Source organism: Euphorbia lathyris, chromosome 6 (genome assembly GCF_963576675.1).
Source record: "Euphorbia lathyris chromosome 6, ddEupLath1.1, whole genome shotgun sequence".
In the NCBI taxonomy this organism is placed as follows: domain Eukaryota; kingdom Viridiplantae; phylum Streptophyta; class Magnoliopsida; order Malpighiales; family Euphorbiaceae; genus Euphorbia; species Euphorbia lathyris.
Genome location: NC_088915.1, coordinates 90,305,434 through 90,329,203, shown reverse-complemented (window position 1 = coordinate 90,329,203; position 23,770 = coordinate 90,305,434). Strand labels below are relative to the sequence as shown.

Here is a 23,770-nt window from a genome sequence, read left to right as displayed (position 1 = left end):
TCTCTGTGATCATCTACAATCATGACTAAAAAGGGAAACAGACTGGTAAATCAAGATTGGTTTCCACTGGATCAAAAAAAAAAAAAAATTAATAAACTACTTCTAAAATTTGAAAAAACAGCGATAAATTGTAATTACCGATTAGACTGAAACTACCGGCAAAAGAGGGCAGAAACGCCTGAAAGATTATCGGCAAAGACTTAATGTAAGAGAATGATCTTATAAAATGGCTAATTAAATATCTATTCAGTTCTACAATAAAACCAGAACAAAAAAAGAAAGAATATAAGAAGATCGGCAAGCAGATATGTCGACGGCAGATCCGAAATACATCTGAAACAACAACCGGCTAGTAAACCTCTCTAAATCGATAAAGCTACAGCGGCTTGGCAACAATGAAAACAACTATTTTAATGTCTTCTCTTGGTATGCGGCTGAAAAAAAAAACCATAAATACGATCCTGCAACTGGAAAAAAAAAAAAAATTGATCCACCATATGCGGCGGTGGAGAGCTCTAAGTCGCTTAATCTATAAAATGAGATACGACTCTCATTGTTCACCCTAATGACTGTTCTATGACTCAATTTAAGAGAATGATCTTATAAATTGGCTAATTAAATCTCTATTCTATTTCTCTACAGCCTTCTCCTTATCATCAAACTACAACAAAATCAGAACAAAAAAAAAAAAAAAAATTCGGTAAACAGATATGACGACAGCAGATCCGAGATAAATCTGAAACAAGAACGGATATAGCTACGGCCGTTTTTGGCAACAAAAAGAAGGCAACCAAGTTTAATGTCTTCTCTTGGTACATATAGCTATCAAATCAAAACCATAAATATAAATATGAACACTGGAAACTGAAAAGACAAAATCGAACCACATATGCGGCGGTGGAAAGCACTAGATAGCTTAACCTATAAAATGAGATGCGAGAATACTCTCCTTGTTGACCCTAATGGGTGCGTTATATAGGTCTCACTAAACATGGGCTTTATTTGGGAAATCTCAGCCCATTTTGTAGAGCGTAACGTTGATGTCTTTCCTTTTTTTGTTTATCTATCAATAGTTAATGAATGGCAAAAAGCATCCCGAGACCCTTGATCTTTCATTGTTTGGTGCATTAAGCCTTCGATTTTTCATTTAGACACATTAAGCCCCTGATCTTTCATTATTTGGTGCATTAAGCCCCCGATCTTTCATTTAGACACATTGAACCCTTGATCTTTCATATATGAGTGTATTAGGTCCTTCCATATATATGGGTGTATTAAGGACCTGTTTGGTTCAACTGTTGATGTTGTTGGTTCATATATGAGTGTTTCTAATATGAACATGTTTTAAATTAATCTACAAATAAATTATAAAATAAAAAATATATTATACAAATTAATAAAAATAAATTATATAAAGAATAAAAAATAAAAAAATTATTGAACGCAATAAAACTTTGTTTTTCGATAATTTTGTTTTAGAAATAAAAATAATATTAAAAATAAAATACATTTTATGGAAATAAGAAGGATAATTTTGTCAATAATAACGTAACTACAAACAATTGTCAATGAAAAACTCTAAAAAATAGATTTTCATGGAAAACTCCAGTATGCTGCAGTGTCCAGAGAAAATACTAAACACTGTGGTTATATAAACCTAACCAAACGCTATATTTCATGCGGTTTGGAGTGAAACACTAATAATTAAACAAATAATAACAAACAGCTACTACAACCGCAAATAGCTAACAGCTGAACCAAACAGACCCTTAATACACCCATATATGAATTGGTTTACAAAAGGACCTAATACACCCATATATAAAAGATCAAGGTCTCAATGTGTCTAAATGAAAGATCGAGGGTTTAATGGACCAAACAATGAAAGATCAGGGGCTCAATGTGTCTAAATGAAAGATCGAGGGCTTAATACACCAAATAATAAAAGATCAGGGACCTCAGGATACCTTTTGCCTTAATGAATTAAGGGTAAATTACACCCATGGCAACTGTACTTTTTCATTCTCTAACATTATTATCATTAAACTTTGATTAATGTTTCAAAATGATATTTAATAAATTCAAAATTAAAGAATTTAAAAATTAAAAATATTCTAAAAAACTTTAATTTCTTTAAAATAGTCATACTGTAAAGTTTAGTAGTTTAATAGTCAAACTTTTATGTTACGTTTTGAAATTTATTAGTCATGTTGTAAAAATAAGTAAAATTTTGTATCCGTTGATGTAATTTACCCGTGAATTAAGGGTAAAAAAGGTAAAACAAAACGTCTTGAGATCTCTGATTTGTTTTTTTATTTTTTAATGGGTTAAGGTACAAAAATACCCTAACGTTTTGGGCCAGGAGCAATTTTACTCCTAACGTCTAAAATGGTGCAATTTTACCCCTGATGTTGGAAGCCAAGAGCAATTTTACTCATATCGTTAATAAATTGGGTCAATTTGAGAAATAATTCATTAAACTGTCTTCTCGGTCATGAATCTTGTCATCTACACTTCATATGTGTGTTATTTTATCAGTAATAAATCACAAACATACAATGGGATGTGAAAAAAATATATATATATTGTCACACCCGACCCTAAATGACCTCAATCGGCATCGGGCGTGAAATAGAAAGATCATAATCAACACTTAGGAGTCTCCAATCTCGGCTAATTGGTCAGTAACCTTCTCTATGTCCTGTACTTTATCACCTAAAAATATTAAAATATTTAAAAAGGTGAGACAAAAATCTCAGTAAGAAACTATCAGCTATAAAAACCAACTTACTGAACATAGCTACATATATACCTTTAAAAAAGGATTTAATTCAAACCTTATAAAATATATTCAAAACCAAAGTTCATAGTATAGTCAAAGTAGTAAACCAAAAACCAATCTTAACATTGTCTATCCCATATGGTCTTACCCGACACCTCGTTGCCTTATCCAATAGGTCTTTCAAACTGTGTACACAGGTCATGTCCCTCACTGAACATGGTCTTCAAATATGGAACCACCGATCCGGATAGCTCTCGATGGATATAAAATCATAAAATCATAACGTACTCAAATTTGCTTTCACAATCAAATTCCAAACTATTTCATCACCATAAATCATTTGGCTTCAATTAGCCTTTTTGTATCATAAAAATCATATTTGGACTTCAACCCAAAATAATAACAATAATAACCGCAACAGATTTCTCAATCCAAACACAAATCGTAAGAAATCATCAAATTCATTTTGTTCAATATAGATATATATTGAAACCAAAAACATATATGTATATATGTAAATCAACCAAATTAAGCCTTAAATCAACATAATCAAGTAAAATCTGAAATTCATATAGAAGTATAGTCAATAGCTTCATTTGAACCATAATTTCACAATAAAAAGAAAAATCGTGAAAAACCCCAATTTTACAAAATTCCTGCATAGCCTTAAAATATCAATTTCTGAAAATTTTTTGATTATATATATCTCTATATACATAAAACTCCAAAATATAGGTGATAGTTACTTACCTTGGCTAAAATACACCTGTTCAATTCTCCTCTAAATCCTGTCTAAGACGTTTCCCTCCAAACATTGCCGAAACTCAAAAACTCTTCGGTTATAACTTAGATCTATATATAAGGATGCTATGGTTCCAATTTCAAGTGATTCGGACGGTCGAATCTCCGTAAATCAAAGAAACGGTGGAGAAACGGTCGAGAAACGATCAACAACGGATAAAGATGAAAGAAGAAAAAGAAAAAGAAAAGAAAACTAATAAATGCCATCCTCATCTGTAACATTTCCGCCTATATATATCCAAATTTAGTTAATATCCAATTTAATCCTCTATCTTTATATAATCTTTTAAAAATTATTCTAAATTTTTAATTTACACATAAAACCATCAAATTAACTCCAAATTTTTCCTATAACACCAAATAAAAATCACATACCCAATAATTCTAATATATATTAATATCAATGTATAAATTCTAGAAATTTGGACACGGTCGTGACATATATACTGTCTTTTTGTACGAATTAGACAAAAAAAATCAAAAAATCCACTGAATTTATAAATATTAATCTCAAATTCTATTGTTAAATTATAAAAAACATAAAATCATTTTTATAGAACGAATTGTTATGAAATTGGTGAGAAATGCATCAAAATCTTTCAATTTCAAGAACTTAGCCGCTAAAGCCCATTAAGTGAGATGATTTTCAGATTTGATTTTTCATTTTCTTGTTATCATATTTCGTGTCATGAAGAGCATAAAATCTATTAGAACTATTTTATAATCTATTAAATTTGAAAAATTTGAATATAGAAATGCTTATAGACATCATTTTGTATAAGAAATTGAATACTTAATGGAATATAAAATATATTTTTTCATATGAAGTGTTTTTATTGGATTGTTTGTTAAATGTAACAAAAAAAAAAGTCATTTTTAAGTAATATTTTTTTATACAATTGACTTTTCTATTTTATTTCTTACTTGTACTTATTTATTAGGTCCCAATTAGTAACTCGCCCTTAGGCCTCTAAAACCTCAGGATCGGCCCTGCGCCTGCCCAGGGTCTAATTATAATAATATAGAGTACTATTATATTATCGGCTTTTAAATTATACTTAATTAAATTTTAAAAAAATATATTTTGATTAAAACAAAAAAAAATTATCATCAAATTCTTTCCAAATTAAAAATATTGGTATTATTATTATTAAAAAAAAGCTAGCATTAGATTAAATTAAAAAAAATATCTATACTATATATAATTACGGAAGCAGAGAGAAATGAGAAGAAATGTTTTAGAGGTCTTTTTGATGAGTTGTCAACGTAGTAAAAAATCAGATTAAAAATATTTATATATAATTACGGAAGCAGAGAGAAATGAGAAGAAGTGTTTTAGAGGTCTTTTTGATGAGTTGTCAACGTAGTAAAAAATCAGATTAAAAATATTTAATTAATTAAAAATAACAAATTTATATTTATAATATATTAAATAATTACTAGCCTATTAATTAAAATAATAAAAGAAAGTAAGAGTTACGGGAAGATGAAAAAACACAAAGCAAAGGAAATCCAAAAGTCACAAATAAACTTCTATATAAAGCATGATAGATAGTATTCCACCATTATATTCATTGATCACGATAGATAGTATTATATTTCTGAAGGTAAATATTCAATTTTTTCATATATTGTAGTTATTTTGTTTCTCAATTATGTTGTTGTTTTCTTTTTATTAAACAATAGTTGTTATAGTTTCATTTTTCAGAGATGAAATTTCATTTCTGTCGTTACCCAGGTTCCATACCTCTTGCTACCTTATCCATGTTTTCTTTTTTATTTGTCTTTTTTTCTCAAAATGACTAAAATAAAGATTTTGTAAATTTGTATTCTTTTTTAGTATATATTGCTAGGTGTTATCGTTTCGATTGCTAACTCTTAACTAAAATTTAGATTTTCGGCTTTATATGAACTCAATTTTTGTCTTTCTTAATTGTGCTGTTGTTTTATTTTTATTAAACAATTGTTGTTATAGTTTCATCTTTCAGAGATGAAATTCCATTTCTGTCGTTATCCAGATTCCATACCTCTCGCTACCTTATCCATGTTTTCTTATTTATTTATTTATTTTTCAAAATGACTAAAATAAAGATTTTGTATATTTGCATTCTTTTTTAGTATATGTTCCTACGTGTTATCGTTTTGATTGTTAACTCTAACTAAAATTTAGATTTTCGGCTTTTTATGAACTCGATTTTTAGTTTTAATTGAAGTTAGATTAATTTTTCTAATTCGGAACATGTTGAAATCCACTCAATTTTTTAGTTTGAGTTTAGCTAATTGATATGGATTGTATTTTTTTATTTTTATGCATTTTAGTACAAATAGATATAAAGTTTCACACGATAGATGTTCATTGAAGTTTGAGACATATTAAATAAAATATTAAAGAGATATTGGAATATTATACTTACAATGAAGTTTATTTCAATATAAATTATTTTATATTATTATTATTATTATCAAGAAGTTATTTTTTCCCAATTTTCTAGACAAGGAGATTGTAAGCGTCTAATACGCTTGATAAGATTTTTATTCTTGAAGAATGTGGATTATACTAGATACGAATTCAAAATCAAGGTAAATAAAAATAAATTTTGATGCTCAAAATCCTAAAAATGTACATTAATTATGGATATTGAGATAATTGCTTTTGCAACATTGGCTTATATAATTTTTAACTATTATATTATGGTTCGTACAAAATTGTTAGTATTTCAAGAGTTTTTAACAGATGAAAATGAAATATGATCATAGGACAAATTATTGAAAAATATTAATTAAGAAAATATTATTATTTGAATCTCTTCAAATTCTCAAATGTTGAGCATAATGATTCTAATTAATATAATTAATTTCACATATTAATTATAAAACATTTTTTTTTATACTGAGTGGTTACAATTGCGATTTAATTCTATTTAACTAAAATTAATTTATGGACTTAATACTTCATTAAGAAAAAATAAAATGTTTAATTAATGGGAAAAAAATATTTTCACTCTCCTCTTTATACGCTTATGTCTCAATATTCTCTCTTATTAAAAAAAAACCCCTGAGAGGAAGATGGTTCTCTCCTAATTATCTTTTTCGTCCCTTCATTTTTTTTCAATTCTTTTCTTACTTACAAAATTCAATAATATATAATTATTAGAAAATATTAATGAAGTCAAATAAATGATATCTGCGAGTATGGCTGATACTCTATATAGTGAAAGAATGAAGAACAAATTGATCGAATGTCTTGATGAGATATTACGAGATGAAAATAAGAGAAATCATCATCTTAAACTGATTCAATTAGATATATTGGGTTATTGTAGCAGAATGAATAATTGAATTCGAATACTTGGTGATCATGAAATTCCATCAACCAAAATAATTATCATCAAGATGAATTTGTGACTAATTCTTACAAATTTTATTTTTTTATATGTAACATATTGAATTGATAAAGTTTCTTAATATGCAACATTAGAAAAATATTGATTGTAATAGTTTATAGAATAATATATTGATGTTGCTTCCATTTTAACATAGATTGTAATTTTTTTTTGTATCATAGATATAATATTTAATTTTAATTGTAGTTTAATTCAATTTTTGTTTAACCTATATTGTAATTCTTTTGTATCGTAAGTATAATATTTAATTTTAATTATAGTTTAATTCAATTTTTGGTTTTTTATTATATTCTAATATATTTCTTAATTAATCTGCTATTTTATTATTATTGTTTCACATAATATTTGGAATATGAAAATATATTAAAATTCCTAAAAAGTACAAATCATTGAATTTTGTAAAAATAAATAAATCATTCATCTTTAGTTAAAATTCTATAAAAAAGTAGTCAATTATTATATTCTAATATATTTCTTAATTAATCTCCTATTTTATTATTATTGTTTCATAGAATTCCAGTTATAAGAAAATATGAAAATATATTAAAATTACTAAAAAGTATAAATCATTGAATTTTGTAAAAATAAATAAATCATTCAGCTTTAGTTAAAATTCTATAAAAAACATTAATCAATTATTTTCATAATTAATTTGATTTGATTTGAATTATCAATAAAAAATATATATTAATTTCAAATATACATAATATACAAATTTCTCATAGCATGATATAAAATTACTTAAAATAAATATGTCAATTTATTTATTTATCTAAATTATATAAAAGTTTTGTATCCCGTGCAACGCACGAGTTTTCGACTAGTACTTGATTAAAAAGATTGGCATTAGTTACTAAGTAGTGTTGCCAAATTCTCTAATTTACCTTAGATTCTTTCCAAATTTCAAAATAAAAATGTTGGACTTAATACCCTAATTTATCTCATAGTATTTCCATAATTATCTCTACCACCATCAATCGTAACAAAATATCTAATTTATCTCTCCCTTCTTTAATCACACTCCAATCCCAAAGAATATTAAATGATAATATTATCTTTCATCTTCAGTTTATCAGTTATATAATCAATTTTGTTTTCTAATCCCAAATAAACAGTGTGAAACTTCCAATTGCTAATAGCTTTTTTTTTTGTCTTTGAGAAACTCTATCAGATTCTGATTTACTTGGTCTTTAGAAGCAAGTTGGGAGAAACGCATCGAAATCTTTCAATTTTAAGAACTTATCCACTAAAGCCCGTTAACTGAGATGATTTTCAGATTTCGTTTTTCATTTTTCTGTTATTATGCTTTGTGTCCTGAATAGCATAAAATCTATTAAAAACTATTTCATCATTTATTAAATTTGAGAATTTTGTATCTACAAGTGCTCATAGACATTAATTTGTACAAAAAATTGGGTACTCAAAGCAATATAAAATATATTTTTTTTCAAACGAAATGTTTTTATTAGATCGTTAAACGTAACAAAAAAAATATCATTTTTAAGTTATCTTCTTTTATACAATTGACTTTTCTAATTTATTTTTTACTTGTACTTATTTATTAGGACCTCACTTGATAACTCGCTCCAGGACCTCTAAAATCTCAGAATCGGCCCTGCCAACCAATTACACATATTCTACAGTATTTTATTTATATATTGAAGAGAAAATGATTAAATGATTGTAGATAGAGGAAATAATCAATGAACCTAGACGGCCCCTCACTTCGTCAATTTTTCACGTCCAGATATCAAGTAAATTGAGTCTTTACCTACTGTTTGATGTTTGATGTTACGGTTTGCTGTTTGCTGTTGCTGTTTGCTGGTTGCTATTGGAAAAAGCTGCTTTTCCAAAAAGCAGAGATTATCTTCTTTTGTAAAAGGCTGCTTTTCAGGTGTAAAAAGCAAACATGAGGCAGTAACCAAACACTTAATGTTGCTTTTCAACTGTAAAAGGCAAACAGGAGAAGTCTAACCAAACACCTAAAACTCTGCCTTTTAAAATGAAAAGGCAAACAGGAGGTGAAAAGTAGGTAAATAAACACCCCTATATATGCCATAAACAATCTTTACTACTAAATTTGGACCAAATATATTTCTGTAATATTATAATATCGTTTGATTATATTTCTCAGTTCATTTAATAAGGATAAGGTATCCAGGTATCAAATATATTTCTATAATACTATCTTTGAATATATTTCTCAGTCCATTTAACAGATTATATTACATATTTAGCATCGGTTTACTTTACCTGCTGTTTACTGTTGTTGTTTGTTGTTTACTGTTATGGTTTGTTATTTATTGTTAAAAAATAGGTTTAGAGCATTATTTGGCCCATGCTCTATCCAAAATTGTGTCATTTGGCTTCTGACCTATTATTTGGTCACATTTGGCCCTTCACCTATTCCATTTGGTGAAATTTCACTCAATTTATATGAATACTTAACGGAATCGTTATCTCATTGATAAGTAATGATATTTTGACACTTAAACTTGAAACGTGATATTTCTTAAAAAAAAAATTCCACATTATGTGGAAATAATTAATTAGATTAAAAAAAGAAAAAAACAAAAAACAAATCCTAAACTAAAATCTATTGTTGGAGATTTTGGTAAAATGGCTCTTTAGCCTTTGTCTTTTGTGACTTCAAGTATCCCACATGGGAAACTTTTGAGATGGTTGAAGGGTTTATATTGGGTTGGGCCAAAAGAGTTATTAAATTGTGTTTAGTGGGTTTTATAAAATAAACCACACGCGCGCGCTCGCTCGTTCGCGCGACGCCCGCCCGTCCCTGATTTTACTCAACCATTACGTTTTTTTCTCCAAAAACGTTGTCCACTACAACGTTCGTTTTATACCAAAATAAAACACGAACTCTGTGCAGTTCAGAGCTACAGAAACTTTGCGATTACAATTTTTATCTCCATTACGATTTTCTTCTCTGGGCATATAAATATTTTGCTGTTCCAAAGCTTCGCCCTAGAGTGCACTAGTGCGACGCTCGCTGTGTAAACCTTGGTTGACGATCGGACTTCCAGATTGCACCAGAGTCTGCCGTAATCGTTTTCAACGCAGTGGTTCTATCCATAACACAGCTTTTACATTCCAATAAGTTATTTCTATTCCTTCTTTTGTACTTACAAAGTTCAAGTGTCAAAATATCGTTCCTTATCAATGAGATAATGTTTCAGTTAAGTTTGAATCCAAATTGGGTGAAAGTTCACCAATTTGGGATAGATCAGGGGCCAAATATGACCAAATAATATGTTATGGGCCAAATAACAAAATTTTGGATAGATCAGAGACCAAATAGTGCTTTAAGCCTATAAATGTGCACACCAAATCTTATCATATTTGGTCCTTTTTATTATTTAATTATATTAGTATTTATAGTAAAATGTGCAAAAATATTAGTTAAAATGAAGTTGAATGGAAAATATGAGTCCATTATAGTACAGCCTACAATTCCCCAGTTAACTTAAGGGTAATTAATTTATTAGTCCTTATATTTTGATAAAACACACTGTTTAGTCCATATATTTTCAAAACACATGATAAAGTTTCTAACATTTTTCTCGATGAACTGTTTAGTCCCTAACGTTTTTCTCAGTGAATTGTTTAGTCCCTGCCGTTAGACTCTCATGAAGATTTTGTTAGTCAATTTGAATTTACGTTCTTCTTTTCCTTTCCTTTAAACTCTAATGCATCTGAAATCAACTTTGAGTGTTCTTCTTCTTGATTTTCTTCTTAATCGTTCAAATTCGTAAGCATTGGGTCTTTTCTTTTTCATGTTCTCCATACAAATAGCTTTTTCTTCTAAATTGGATTTCCTCTTCTAAAGTTTGAAGGTAAATAGTAAAAGGTAATTTAATCATTTCCGAAGTCATAAACGGTAAAAAAATCTAACAAACAGACGGAAGGACTAAACAGTTCATTGAGAAAAAGGTTAGGGATCTTACCATGTGTTTTTGAAAATACAAGGACTAAACAATGTGTTTTGTCAAAATATAAGAACTAATAAATTAATTACCCTTAACTTAATAGGGTAAATTCAATTAGTAACATAAATGAGTCCATTATAGTACTCATTAGTGAACCTGGACAGGAGATGAGCAAAAGTTCATTCCATAATATATACTCTAATCAAGCCTACATTCATTCGTTGGAAATATAAATTAATGAGCAAAACTGATTTTATCTTTATTATTATCAAGGCTTAATACATCATTTGCGTCGTGAACTTATCCAAAAAGCTTGATTGGCTCTCTGAACTTTTAAAGTGTTCCAATAGCTCCCTGAACTTGTATAAAATATTCAGTTAGCTTTTTGAACTTGCATAAAATGTAATCAATTGATCACTCGGTCGTAAAAATATAACTTAAATGCGGAAGATGTATTCCACGAGTCTTAAAAAAAGTAAAATGACCAAAATCGGAGTATACGATTCTAATATTAGAGAAGACAAGTTGTATAGTTGAGCAAGCAATAACTTCCTTTTTAATCTATTTTTTTAATTATGTAATAACATTCTAAGATGCGTGGAATACATCTTTCACATTTAGGTTATTTTTTTTACGATCGAGTAATCAATTGATTACATTTTACGCAAGTTCAGGGACTAACTGAATATTTTATGTAAGTTCAGGGGGCTATCGAAACAATTTGAAAGTTCAGGGGCCAATCAAGTTTTTTAGACAAGTTCAAACGGCAAATGATGTATTACGCCTATTATTAATTATAAGTAATTTTCACATGATATAGTCATCCTTATGTGGATATATCGCCATTCTTTCTTCATCTCTTCCTAATTAGTTTTGACTTCTCTTCTTTCTTTTTATATATAAATTATAATCATCACTACCAGATATTCCAATCGTTTTCTCCTAAATTTGAGAGAATGAGGTTGAAAGGGATGGCTGTTGTCTTCAACGACGCCGTTCATATGAGGCTTTGCGATAGCAGCAGCGTCAGTGAGCACTATTCCCCTGAAGATTCCGACTATCTTTCCGATCTAGTCAACTCTTTTATCGAAACAGACTTTACTAATCATGATCCAGAAAACGAATCTAACCTTGAAAAATTACCAAATTATTGCTCTGATTCTGAAAAAAACAACAAATTACAGAATCTTCTTAGTAATAAAGACGAAGACGACGAAGTCAGGAGCATAATTCGAGCTCAGACGCAACTTGCTTGTGAGATCATTGGGGAAAAATCTTCCCTTGGCTTTAATAAGCGGGCAATGATGTCTCATTTACGCCACCATGACTTTGATGCTGGTTAGTTTCTTTTTTTCCTCGTAATTCTTAGAATTGCACATACATTGCCAATTATCAGATTAGTGTCGATTTCATGTTATGTAATCAGATCGTGTGTAATATCGCCAATTATCGGTTTCTTTTCTCCTGACAATTCTCAGAATTGCATATACACTGGGTTCATGTCATTTTCGTGTGAATTACCAGGTTCCTGTCATGTTAATTTATGAGTGCTAATTTTAAGATAATTATGCATATTGATGTGTTACAGGTCTTTGCAAATCGCGGTGGGAGAAGTTTGGGAAGCATCTGCCAGGAGAAAATGAGTATATAGATGTGAATATTGATGGTAATCGCTTTATTATTGAAGTTAATTTAGCAGCAGAATTCGAGATTGCTCGTCCTACAACATCTTACACAACATTACTCAATTATTTTCCCAAAGTATTTGTTGGAAAGCCGGAGAAGTTGAAGCAAATAGTGAGATTAATGTGCAGTGAAGTAAGATTATCGATGCAAAAGATGAAACTGCATGTCCCGCCGTGGAGGAGAAATAGGTACATGGAAGCCAAGTGGTTTGGTCCTTACAAATCGCATGATCAATGAAATATCAGCTAAAGATAAAGTATTCTTTGATGCTAAAAAATGTTCAATTGGGTTTGAGGCTTTCTCAAACAAGGTTTACAATTGTCGAGATAATTATTTCGTCGCTAAAGTTGGTTTGAAAGTTGGATATTTGACCGCTGAACTAAATGGCGACAAAGTGGATCGGAAATCGTAGTTAAATATTTATTAAATTGATAGAGGTTTCTTTGGATATTGGTGGCTAATAGCTCTCCTTTGCCATGGCCAAATTTTTGTGTTCTAGGAATTTGAAAGCAATTAATTAAACATGATCATTTTTGCAACTTTTTATATCATTTATTATATATCATTTATAATTTTGTGCTAACACAAGGTTTTGTAAATTAGTGGTTGCTAAAGTATTTTTTTTATAAAATAAAGTGATTAATATAATACGGGCAAAAAATATAATTAAGTTTCTGAATTTTATTGTGATCAATTATTTTTTTACGTTGAGCCATTAATCATTAATTCTGTTATAGATTCGATCCTTATTTAAGTTTTTTCAGTAAAGTGAAAATGTCTACATCAACAAGTCGGATCCCTCAAAAGTTAGTGTCGCTCAAACTCGATGGAAAAATTAAATAAAAGTTGGATCCATAATAAAATTAAAGATTAAGTGCTCAATATGGAATGATAATTTATCAAAAGTTTGATCCATAACCTCTGCAATATTCAGAGGTTTAATTATGTTTTTTTTTTTTTTGCCTATGATAAATTTGTATCTACAAAATCACTAGGATCGAATTCAACAACCTAAACTACCGAAAGGTGTTGTAACTGTTAAATCATGAACCAAATTAACCAAAAACTTAAGTTAATATATAATTAACACTCAATAATAGCTCTTTTGAGGTAAGGTGTATAAATATCCGTAAAGTTGACATTTTAAAATTATACAATTTTATCCATAACGTTTATAAATTTTATAAATAATTCATCAAACTGTCTTTTCGGTCATAAATCGTATTACCTACACTTCACATTAGCCCCGTCCCTGAATCTGGGCAGGAGGAACGCCTGCCCAGAGCCCAAGAAAATAAGGGCCCAAAATATAGCTCTACTTTAGCATTTTACTGTCCCTAAATTTAGACGAAGCTAATATAAAATAATACAAATATATAATAATACCTATCCAAAGATAAACAACTGACCAATTTATTATACTTCAGCCCCCATTATATTGGGATGTCAACTTTTTTTTTTATATAGGCCTTTGATATATTGTTAATTAATTAAAGATAGAATTTACATATTTTATAATTATTAGCATATTTCTAAATAGATGGAATTTTAATAACTAAAATATGTCTGTAGAACATTAAAAATTATAATAACTCGGAAATTAGTCCAAAAAAAACAAACTTAAACACCATTTTGTCTTCAATTTTCAATTACTTATCATCTTTCTCAATAAATCATCCAAATCCCAACAATTTCTAATTTATGACTTTATTAAAAGCTTAATACATCATTTGCCCCCTGAACTTGTTCAAAATGGTTGATTGACCTCCTGGACTTTCAAAGTGTCTCGATAGCCTCTTGAACTTGCATAAAATGTTCAGTTCGCTTCCTGAACTTGCATAAAATGTAATCAATTAATCACTCGATTGTAAAAAAGTAAGTTAAATGTGGAAGATATATTGCACGCATTTTAAAAAAGTAAAACGACCAAGGTCGGTTTATGCGATTATAATATTAGAAAAGAAAATGTTTTATAGTTGAATAAGTAAGAAATTCTTTTTTAACATGTTTTAATCTATTTTGTGAATTATGTAATAACATTATAAGGCACATGTAACATATCTCCCGCATTTGACTTACTTTTTTACAACCGAATGATTAATTGATTATGTTTTACGTAAGTTCAGGGAGCTAACTGAACATTTTATGCAAGTTCATGGGGTTATTGAGACACTTTGAAAGTTTAGGGGGCCAATCAACCATTTTGGACAAGTTCAGGGGGCAAATGATATATTAAGCCTTTATTAAATGAGTTGATGTACATTCTTAAATTTGTGAAAATATGGATTGTTATCTAAATATTTCAATTGCTTTCGAATCGTATTAACTATGATAGTGACCGTTGCATCAGCTAAAAGAAGTTTTTCAAAATTAAAATTATTGAAAAACTATATGAGATCGTCAATGTCATAAAAAAAAGTTAAGTGGTCTAATCATTTTATGTATTGAGAGAAATATGTTACATCATATTGATATAGACACTATTATTACTGATTTTGCATTTAGAAATGCTCGTAGACATCATTTTGTATAACAAATGAAGTAATTTTTTAGGGTTAATTACAAATAACTACCTTGTGGTTTGGCCGATTTGCGATGTGGTACCTGTGGCATTTTTTTTGCAAACACAACCCTATGGTTGCAAAATTTTACATGTTTTTTTACTTTGCCAAATTTGACCGATAACGACTTCGAAATAAAAAATTTCAGGAGCTAAATAATATTTTAAGCAACTTTAATTCTTCAACTTTTAAGCTTTAAGGTCATTTAGGTGTTGTTTTTTATGAGAGAGAAAAGATAATGTTTAGAGATAGAAAATTCCAAAAATGATGATTTTGAAAAATTAAGAATATGGTTCCATAGTAAATATGATACCAAACAAGTTTAATTCTTGAAAATTTTCATCGAAGTCGTTATCGGCCAAATTTGGCAACGTAAAAAAAACATGTAAAATTTTGCAACCATAGGGTTGTGTTTGCAAAAAAAAATACCACAGGTACCACATCGCAAATCGGTCAAACCACAGGGCAGTTATTTGTAATTAACCCTTTTTTTATACAATTGATTTTTTTGCTTTATTTTTTATATGCACTTAAGTTAGGGCCCTTTTGGTTCTTCGCCCTTAGGCCTACAAAATCTCAGGATCGGGCATGCTTCACATTTGCGTCATTTTTTATCACAACCATAAGAATAAACATGATTTTTTTTTGAAAGTATACTCTATTTTGCACGAGTTAGAAAAAAATCCAAATTTTTATCGAATTTAAAAATATTAACCTTCAATTTTATTATTAAATTATAAAAAACATGTTAAACATTTTTCTTAATCCAACTAATAGACAATAAGGAGCAAAATATCTGTGTTTTACAAGCATGTATGAAATTGATCAAACTTGCCAACTTTAAGGGTAAAATTGCTCTTGACTGCCAATGTTAAACGTAAAATTGCACCATTTTTTACATTAGGGGTAAATTTGTTCCCGAGTGTCGACGTTAGGGGTATTTCGCACCTTATCATAGCTTTTATTAGTATCTCTCACATACACCATAACGCAAATATCCTTGGATTTAAAGCATGTACAACACAGATTTATCTTACCATGTGTTAAAATTTAATCGACTAATGAGATTGTCAGAATTCGAACCTTCGTCAACTTTCTGATACAATATAATTGAACCAATTTAACCAAAAGTTTAAGCAAATAAGTAAGCCCCAAGAATGGCTTTTATTATTATCTCTGATACATCCCGCATATGAACGGATAACACAAACTTATCTTACCATGTATTGAATCTAGGTTTGAACCCCTGACTACTTGGCTTAAGAGACTCTGATACCATAATAATAAACTAATTAAACTAAAAGGTTAAGCTAATAGTTAGAGTCCAAAAATAACTTTTACTAGTAATAACCGTGTATACGAACTTGTGACTATCTTGCAGAGTCTTCTGCAGTCAACCTATAAAATAGAACCAAATGTTAGAGAGACGCCGGAGTCCAGCAAACTTATTCTGATGCCTAACTCAGTAAGTTCTTTTGAAGGGTTGAAAAATAAAGACTAATTGTAAGTTTGTAGTGTTAACATGCCATTAGGAATGATAATACCTGTCCTATTTATAAGGTTCTGTTCAAACCTTTTCTTCTTATAGGAATGCTTGTGGCTTTAGGATTCTTTTTTCAATTAGAATTTGGCTTTAGGAGAAGTCCTCGTGACCTAGCCGCTACATGAGGGAATGTCCATGGTAGTACTTGGTGCATCCAAAGGTCCCATTACAATATGTGGAAATTGATTTGAGGGGTTCCTATAATGCCACATGTCTGATTCATTTTATACCATCGATATCAATTAGGTTTTGTTCTTTATCGCTGAAAAAAACTGAATTGAACTGAACTAAACTGAACCGAATGCTATTGAACTGAACTGAACTGAACTGGACTGAACTGAATTGAACTGAACTGAATACTGCTGAATACTGAACTAAATTTAACTGAATGCTACTGAACTTAACTGAATGCTACCGAATTTAACCGAACTTAATAATAATGATGATATTAGACTTTAAAATAATTTTAATGATAATATTGGACATTAATAAACTTATAATAATATTGGACATCAACTGAATGCTAAAACTGAATGCTGAAACTGAATTGAACTGAATGCTAGAACTGAATGCTAAAACTGAATTGAACTGATTGTTACTGAACTGAACTGATTGTTACTGAAATTAAGTGATAAAGAACAGGACCTTAATATCTTACCTATATTCTTCATTTTCTACTGCAAATTCCAAACACTAGTTCTTTAATTAGTGTCTATATATGTATGCCAATATCACACTAAAATTGGAACAAAATCAAATAATTCCGTTCACTTGTCTAAATAAATTATAAGTTTCAGGATTATAAATAATTTGTTATTGTTATATGTTTCTGCTTCCAAAAAGTTATAAAAAAAAATAAAGGCTTTATACATCACTTGTTAAAAAAACTTGATTGGTCTGAATTTTAAAGTGTTTTGATGGCCCCTCAACTTAAATAAAATATTCAGTTAACTTCTGAATTTGCGTAAAATGTAATCGATCAATGACTTGGTTGTAAAAAAATATGTTAAATACGGAAGATATATTACACGTGTCTTAAAAAAAAAGTAAAATGACCAAGGTTGGGATATGTCGTTGTAATATTAGAGAAGACATTTAACAGTTGAGCAAATAAGAACTTCATTTTTAATCTATTATGTGAATTATGTAATAACATGTTAAGCCTCGTGCAACACATCTTCCTCATTCAACTTACTTTTATGCAATTGAGCGATTAATTGATTACATTTTATGCAAGTTCAGGAGCCTAACAGAACATTTTGTACAAATTGACGGAACTATCGGAACACTTTAAAAGTTTAGAAAACCATTTAACCTTTTTTGGATAAATCCACAAGACAAATAATATATTAAAACACTTGCTATGAATCCGTTTGCAGGGCCGTTCCTGACCTTTTAGAGGCCTGGGACGAGATGATAAATTTGGACCTTTCATATATACATTCTATTTTTTTTTAAGTTGGAGACTAGATGATTTTTTATTATAAGGAATATGGTACAAATTTAGTCATATGGTTATTAGGAGAGAGCAATTAGCATTCATGCACAAAATAGTGCAATTTTAAGCCTAACGTTTATCAATTGGTGCAGTTTCAAGCTTATAATTGACGAAAATGAGGTCATTTCTGAATGCTAATTTCTTTTAATATTTAGCATTTTATTTATCAAATCATTTATCAATTGATCCAGTTTCAAACTTATATATGTGATATTTAGCATTTTATTTTTTGAGCTATTTCCATATGTGATATTTAGCATTTTGAATGAAAAATTGAACAAATTTATTAATTTATGAATTTTCACCGCATCATAATCATAATTTTTGATACGTAATATGCACGTGTGAAAATTGTTTTTTTTTTTTTTAAGACAGACATAATATACGGATAATAAGGAATTATTAAGTTTTATTTATCTAGATATTAAATCTACATGAAAAAGTGTAAAAACTCTTCATAACCTAAGAGCTTTTAGAAAATATCTTTCTATTCCGAATGAACAGATTACAGGGAAAGCTGAGCTGAGCAAAGCTGAGCTGAGCTGAGCAGAGCAAAGCTGAGCTGAGCTGAGCTGAGTAAAATTGATTCTATATTTCTAACACCCTCCCCCCTCAAGTTGGAGATGTTATGCGGACCAGTCCCAACTTGGATAAACTTGGCCACATCTGATTAGAATTCAATGGCTTAGTGAGCACATCAGCCAATTGTGATTGTGAAGCCACATGTGGGGTGGTGAGTATTAATATTGTCATCCTTATATGGATATATCGCCATTCTTTCCTAATTCTCATTCTTTTCTTTTTTATATATATTCAATAATTCCAAAATCATTCCATTCTGATTCTTTCACTTCAATCATTTTCTCCCAAAATCGAGAATGAGGTTGAAAGGGATGGCTGCGGTCTTTAACGAGGCTGTTCGGATGAGGCTTTGCGATAGAAATGGGAGCGAGCACTATTCTCCTGAAGATTCCGACTATCTTTCCGATCTAGTCAACTCTTTTATCGAAGGAGTCAATAATCATGATTCACAATCCGAATCTAACATTGAAGAATCACCAAATTACTACTCTAATTCTGAAAACAACAACAAATTGCAGAATCTTCTTAACAATGAAGACGAAGATGATGAATTCAGAAGGATAATTCAACTTGCTTCTGAGATCATTGATCAAAAATCCTCACAAGGCTTTAGTAAACGCACATTGATGTCTCATTTACGCCACCACGGCTTTGATGCTGGTTAATTTCTTTTTTACTCATAATTCTCAGATTTCCATATACTGGTAATTATCGTGTTCGTGTTGTATAAATTACCGAATTAGTGTCAAATGTATCAATTTCTGAGAGCTAATACATTACTATGTTTGGGGCTCATATTATACATATTCATGTCCTACAGGTCTTTGCAAATCGCGTTGGGGCAAATTTGGGAAGCATCCGTCACAAGAATACGAGTATATAGATGTGAATATTAATGATAATCGCTTTATTATTGAAGTTAATTTAGCGATGGAATTTAAAATTGCTCGTCCTACTACAGCTTACATAACATTACTCAATTATTTTCCTAAGATATTTGTCGGAAAGCCTGAGAAGTTGAAACAAATACTGAGATTAATGAGCAGTGCAATAAGATTATCAATGGAAAAGATGAAATTGCATGTTCCACCGTGGAGAGGAAACGGGTACATGGAGGCCTGGTTTGGTCCTTATAAACGCACAATCAATGAAATATCAGCTAAAGATAAAGTATTCTTTGATGTTGGAAAACGTTCAATTGGGTTTGAGGTTTTTCAAGTCGTGGATTACAATTGCCAATGAAATTATTTTGTTGGTAAAGTTGGTTTGAAAATTGGGTCCTTGAATGTTGAACTAAATGGCGATGAAATGACGAAATGAATCTGAAATTGTAGTTAAATATTTATTAAATTGGTAGAGATTTTTCTTTAGATAATAGCTCTCCTTTGCCACATGGCCAGATTTTATTGGGTAAGCAGTTGCGTTCTAAGAATTTGAAAGCAATTAATTAGACCTGAACTTTTTTGCAACATTATATATTATTTATATTTTTTTTGCAAGATTTTGTATATTTGTGGTGTCCATCAAATCGCTATCATCAAATTTAAGACGACAGAAAAGTTAGTGTAACCATTAAATAATGGAACCAAATTAATAAAAAACTTAGGGGTCTTTGGTTGTTGATTTTGTATGTTTTTTTTAATTTTTTCATTTTAAAATGGAGAATTTTAGGTGTTTAACGAGTAACTTTCAGTTTGTCTTTTACGCCTAAAAAACAGCATAGTAGAAAAGCATAGAATTCCTGATTTTTTGAGAAGCAACTTTTTAACAACAAACTGTAGCAACAAACAACAAAAAAAACAACAGCAAATAGTAGGTAAAATAAACGAACACTTAAACTAATAAATAGTTAATATTCAATAATAGCTTTTATTAGTATCTTTAAGGGGGTGTTCGGTTGCTCTTTTTCAGGCTTTTGTTTGCATTTTCACTTTAAAATTGAGAGTTTAAGGTATTTGGTTAATCATCTCATGTTTGCTTTTTACACCTGAGTAGCATTTTACAAAAACAGATAATCTCTGCTTTTGCGTAACAAGGTAGTTGTTCATGTTTTCTGTTGCTGTTAGCTGTTTACTGTTCGTGTTAGGATGTAGATATTAATTATTTTTTCTATAAAAAACACATGTTTCGGAATTTTTAACAAACACGTTGTATCTTCTGTTTAGTATTTAAAAGCAAAAAGCAGTTCCGAAAACAATCCTTTCTTCAATCATTAACTCATACAACCCACAAACAATCTTTATTATTACTAAATTTGGACCTTCTTTGAATATATTTCTTAGTGAATTTAGTGATGTATGCACAATTTTTACAAACGTTCTCAAATGTTTAAAATATTTATTATGATATTACTGTAATTACAATGTACTAAACTGCTTCAGTTTATCATGTCTGACGTGACATTTAAATAACAGTCAAATCAGTTTTGTTAAATTTTCGGCAATATAAGACTAAAATTAATCTTGCTTGAAAATATTATGGTTGAATATACATCATTTCGTACGTTAGGGTTAAATCTTCACTTCTTTAAAAACATTAGAGTCAAATTTGATTCTTAAAAAAATGTTAGCATTGTTCTTTAACAAAAATAAAAATAATAGCATTGTTTTTACAATACTATATTGAAAGATATTTTTTTAACAGATAGAATATACTATGGATTTTGCTATTTACCGTCCCAAATTAGTTATCACCGCTCCCATTTGGACAATTTTGCCATTTGCATAATTTTTTTTCAAAACTGATTTTTTTTTTGAGAGAATCGGCCAAAATTTGGCCTAAACAGGTGCCACATCCGTTCGACCCATGGTGATTGTAACGAATTGGATGGGCTTATACATTGGAGGCTTTTAGGCCTGAGATTCGGGTGAATAATCGAACGCCTATCAACACCTTCATTCTCTACTAGGCACACTTCACTTGCAAATTTCGAGTTCCTCTGCTGTCGTACTTCTAAGAATTTTTTTGACATCTCAATATAGCCCCAAGCTAGTTAGGACCTATCACCTAGTCCCACCTTGTACAATTATAAAGTTGTAGGCAACATACATAAAAGTTGAGATCAAGTGCTAGGTCCTAACTAGCTCGAAGCTATATCGAGATATAAGCGAAATTCTTAGAAGAATGAACTCAAAATTTGCAAGTGAGGTGTGCCTAGTAGAGAATGAAAGCGTTGAAGGGCGTTTGAACATTCGCCTAAATCTGCCCAAAAGCCTTCAATGTATAAGCACATCCAACTAGGTATAATTGCTAGCAAGGCCACATTTTCTAGCATTAATACACAAGCGACTTCGTTAGAATTGAAAGGTAAAGGTTCATTGAGATGATTACCTTTTTATTTAATTGATTTGACCTACTGTTTATATAAACATGTTTTGTAAAAATTAGTTGATTACTAATAGTTGTTCGCATAAAATGACAAATAAAAACATTAGTTTTTTATAACTATTATTTTCTTCATTAATAAGTCATATTTAAATGGTGAGTTGTTAATTAAGAAATATAATTTTGTCCAAAATATAAATTTTTATGTTAATCTGTATCTCTCAAGTTATGTCACTTGTAGGTTTATAATTTTATGTATTGGTCAAATTAGTTATTTAATGAATGTGGTCTGTCGGAGATTAATATAAGATATATGATTGGGCCTTAACTATCAACTCGAGCTTTTAGTTCAATCGGTTCCTTGACATGGTATCAGAGCCTCTAGGATCAAACGGTCGAGGGTTCGAGTCCCGGCAACCTCATTAATTCGTGGAATTTTAATAAAACACATGGCGGGATGAACACATGGCGGGATGGGCCTGTGTTGTGCACGCTGCAAATCCAATGGGCATTTGCGTGTGGGGGTGTGTGTCGGAGATTAATATAAGATATATGATTGAGCCTTAACTATCAACTCGAGCTTTTAGTTCAATCGGTTCCTTGACATGGTCAGGTCTGCTTATATGGTTGTAGGTTATATTAAATGAAATGAAATGTATTGGGGAAGAGGTTGAAAACGAGTCACCATGTGAGATGGTTAAGTTAGAAGATCCAAACTTTATAATTCCATAAGAAATTAGAAAAAATCCAAAATCAAACATAAAATACCATCCAATTCATCAAATTTTCTTTGAACTTTTTCTTTCAACTGTAAGTAAAGTTGGATTTCTAATTCTAAAATCCCTAAAATGGCTGGTCATGCTTATCCAATCTATCCATTTGTTCGAGTCTCCAACGCTGATCACTAGTCAGCGTTCCACTTCGGTTGTGAGAATGGAATTTTCTGATCCTAGTGATGAAAATATAGTTTCCTTTGCTCAGCATGTTGCAGGGAACCTCGTGTCGCCTCGTACAGGATCATGAACTGAATCTCGAATTATTTTATGAACTTTAGAAGTTTTTAGGGCATGACCGATCAACCACAAATCCACATAATTAATTAAATTAACTTCAGGAATAGGGCATGGCCGATCGACCATATCAGATGGTTGATCGGCCACCCATATAGTCGATCAACTATATCATTAGTTATGGGATTTTTCTTGTAACCCCCTGAATTCAGCCCACTCGTTTGACAGTTAAGGAGGAAGAGAGAGAGTGAAGCATAGGTTAGATAAGGGAATTGAGGTTTAGAAGTCAAAGATCACAAATTCAGAGCAAGAAATAAGGCTAAGGTTTTTATAGAGAGTTAGAGAGAGAAAGAAGAGATACATAGGTTTCTAAATGGTCTAATTCTTGCATAAATATTGTTTGATCAGTTGCAATGCCACATATCCTTAAAACCAAATTAATGGTGATCGTTGCTTTCCCAATATTCTTATCTGACTCCGTTAATTCTACAAAATTAATCAAAATTAATTAAGCTAATCAAAGAGCTTGCTACGAAATCTTATGAGTTATTTATATTAATTAAAAAGGAGAAGGGTGGATTAGCTATATTTTTCTCACTCTAAGACATTGATGCAATTTGAATACCATAAGCATT

The 23,770-nt window shown here is 30.0% G+C and overlaps 1 protein-coding gene and 1 non-coding gene across 2 annotated transcripts; one reads left to right on the top strand and one right to left on the bottom strand.

The window, feature by feature from the left end:
• Positions 1-281: 281 nt before the first annotated feature.
• LOC136234506 (small nucleolar RNA snoR109) lies at positions 282-385 on the bottom strand. The gene has a single exon (XR_010691386.1). It is a non-coding gene; the product is annotated as a small nucleolar RNA snoR109 (small nucleolar RNA).
• Positions 386-11,888: 11,503 nt separating this feature from the next.
• Positions 11,889-13,110, top strand: LOC136234162 (uncharacterized). Its single transcript, XM_066023945.1, has 2 exons — positions 11,889-12,269; positions 12,520-13,110. Exons 1-2 carry the CDS (start codon positions 11,903-11,905, stop codon positions 12,852-12,854), a joined length of 702 nt encoding a protein of 233 aa, XP_065880017.1. The 5' UTR covers positions 11,889-11,902; the 3' UTR covers positions 12,855-13,110.
• The last annotated feature ends 10,660 nt before the right edge of the window (positions 13,111-23,770 follow it).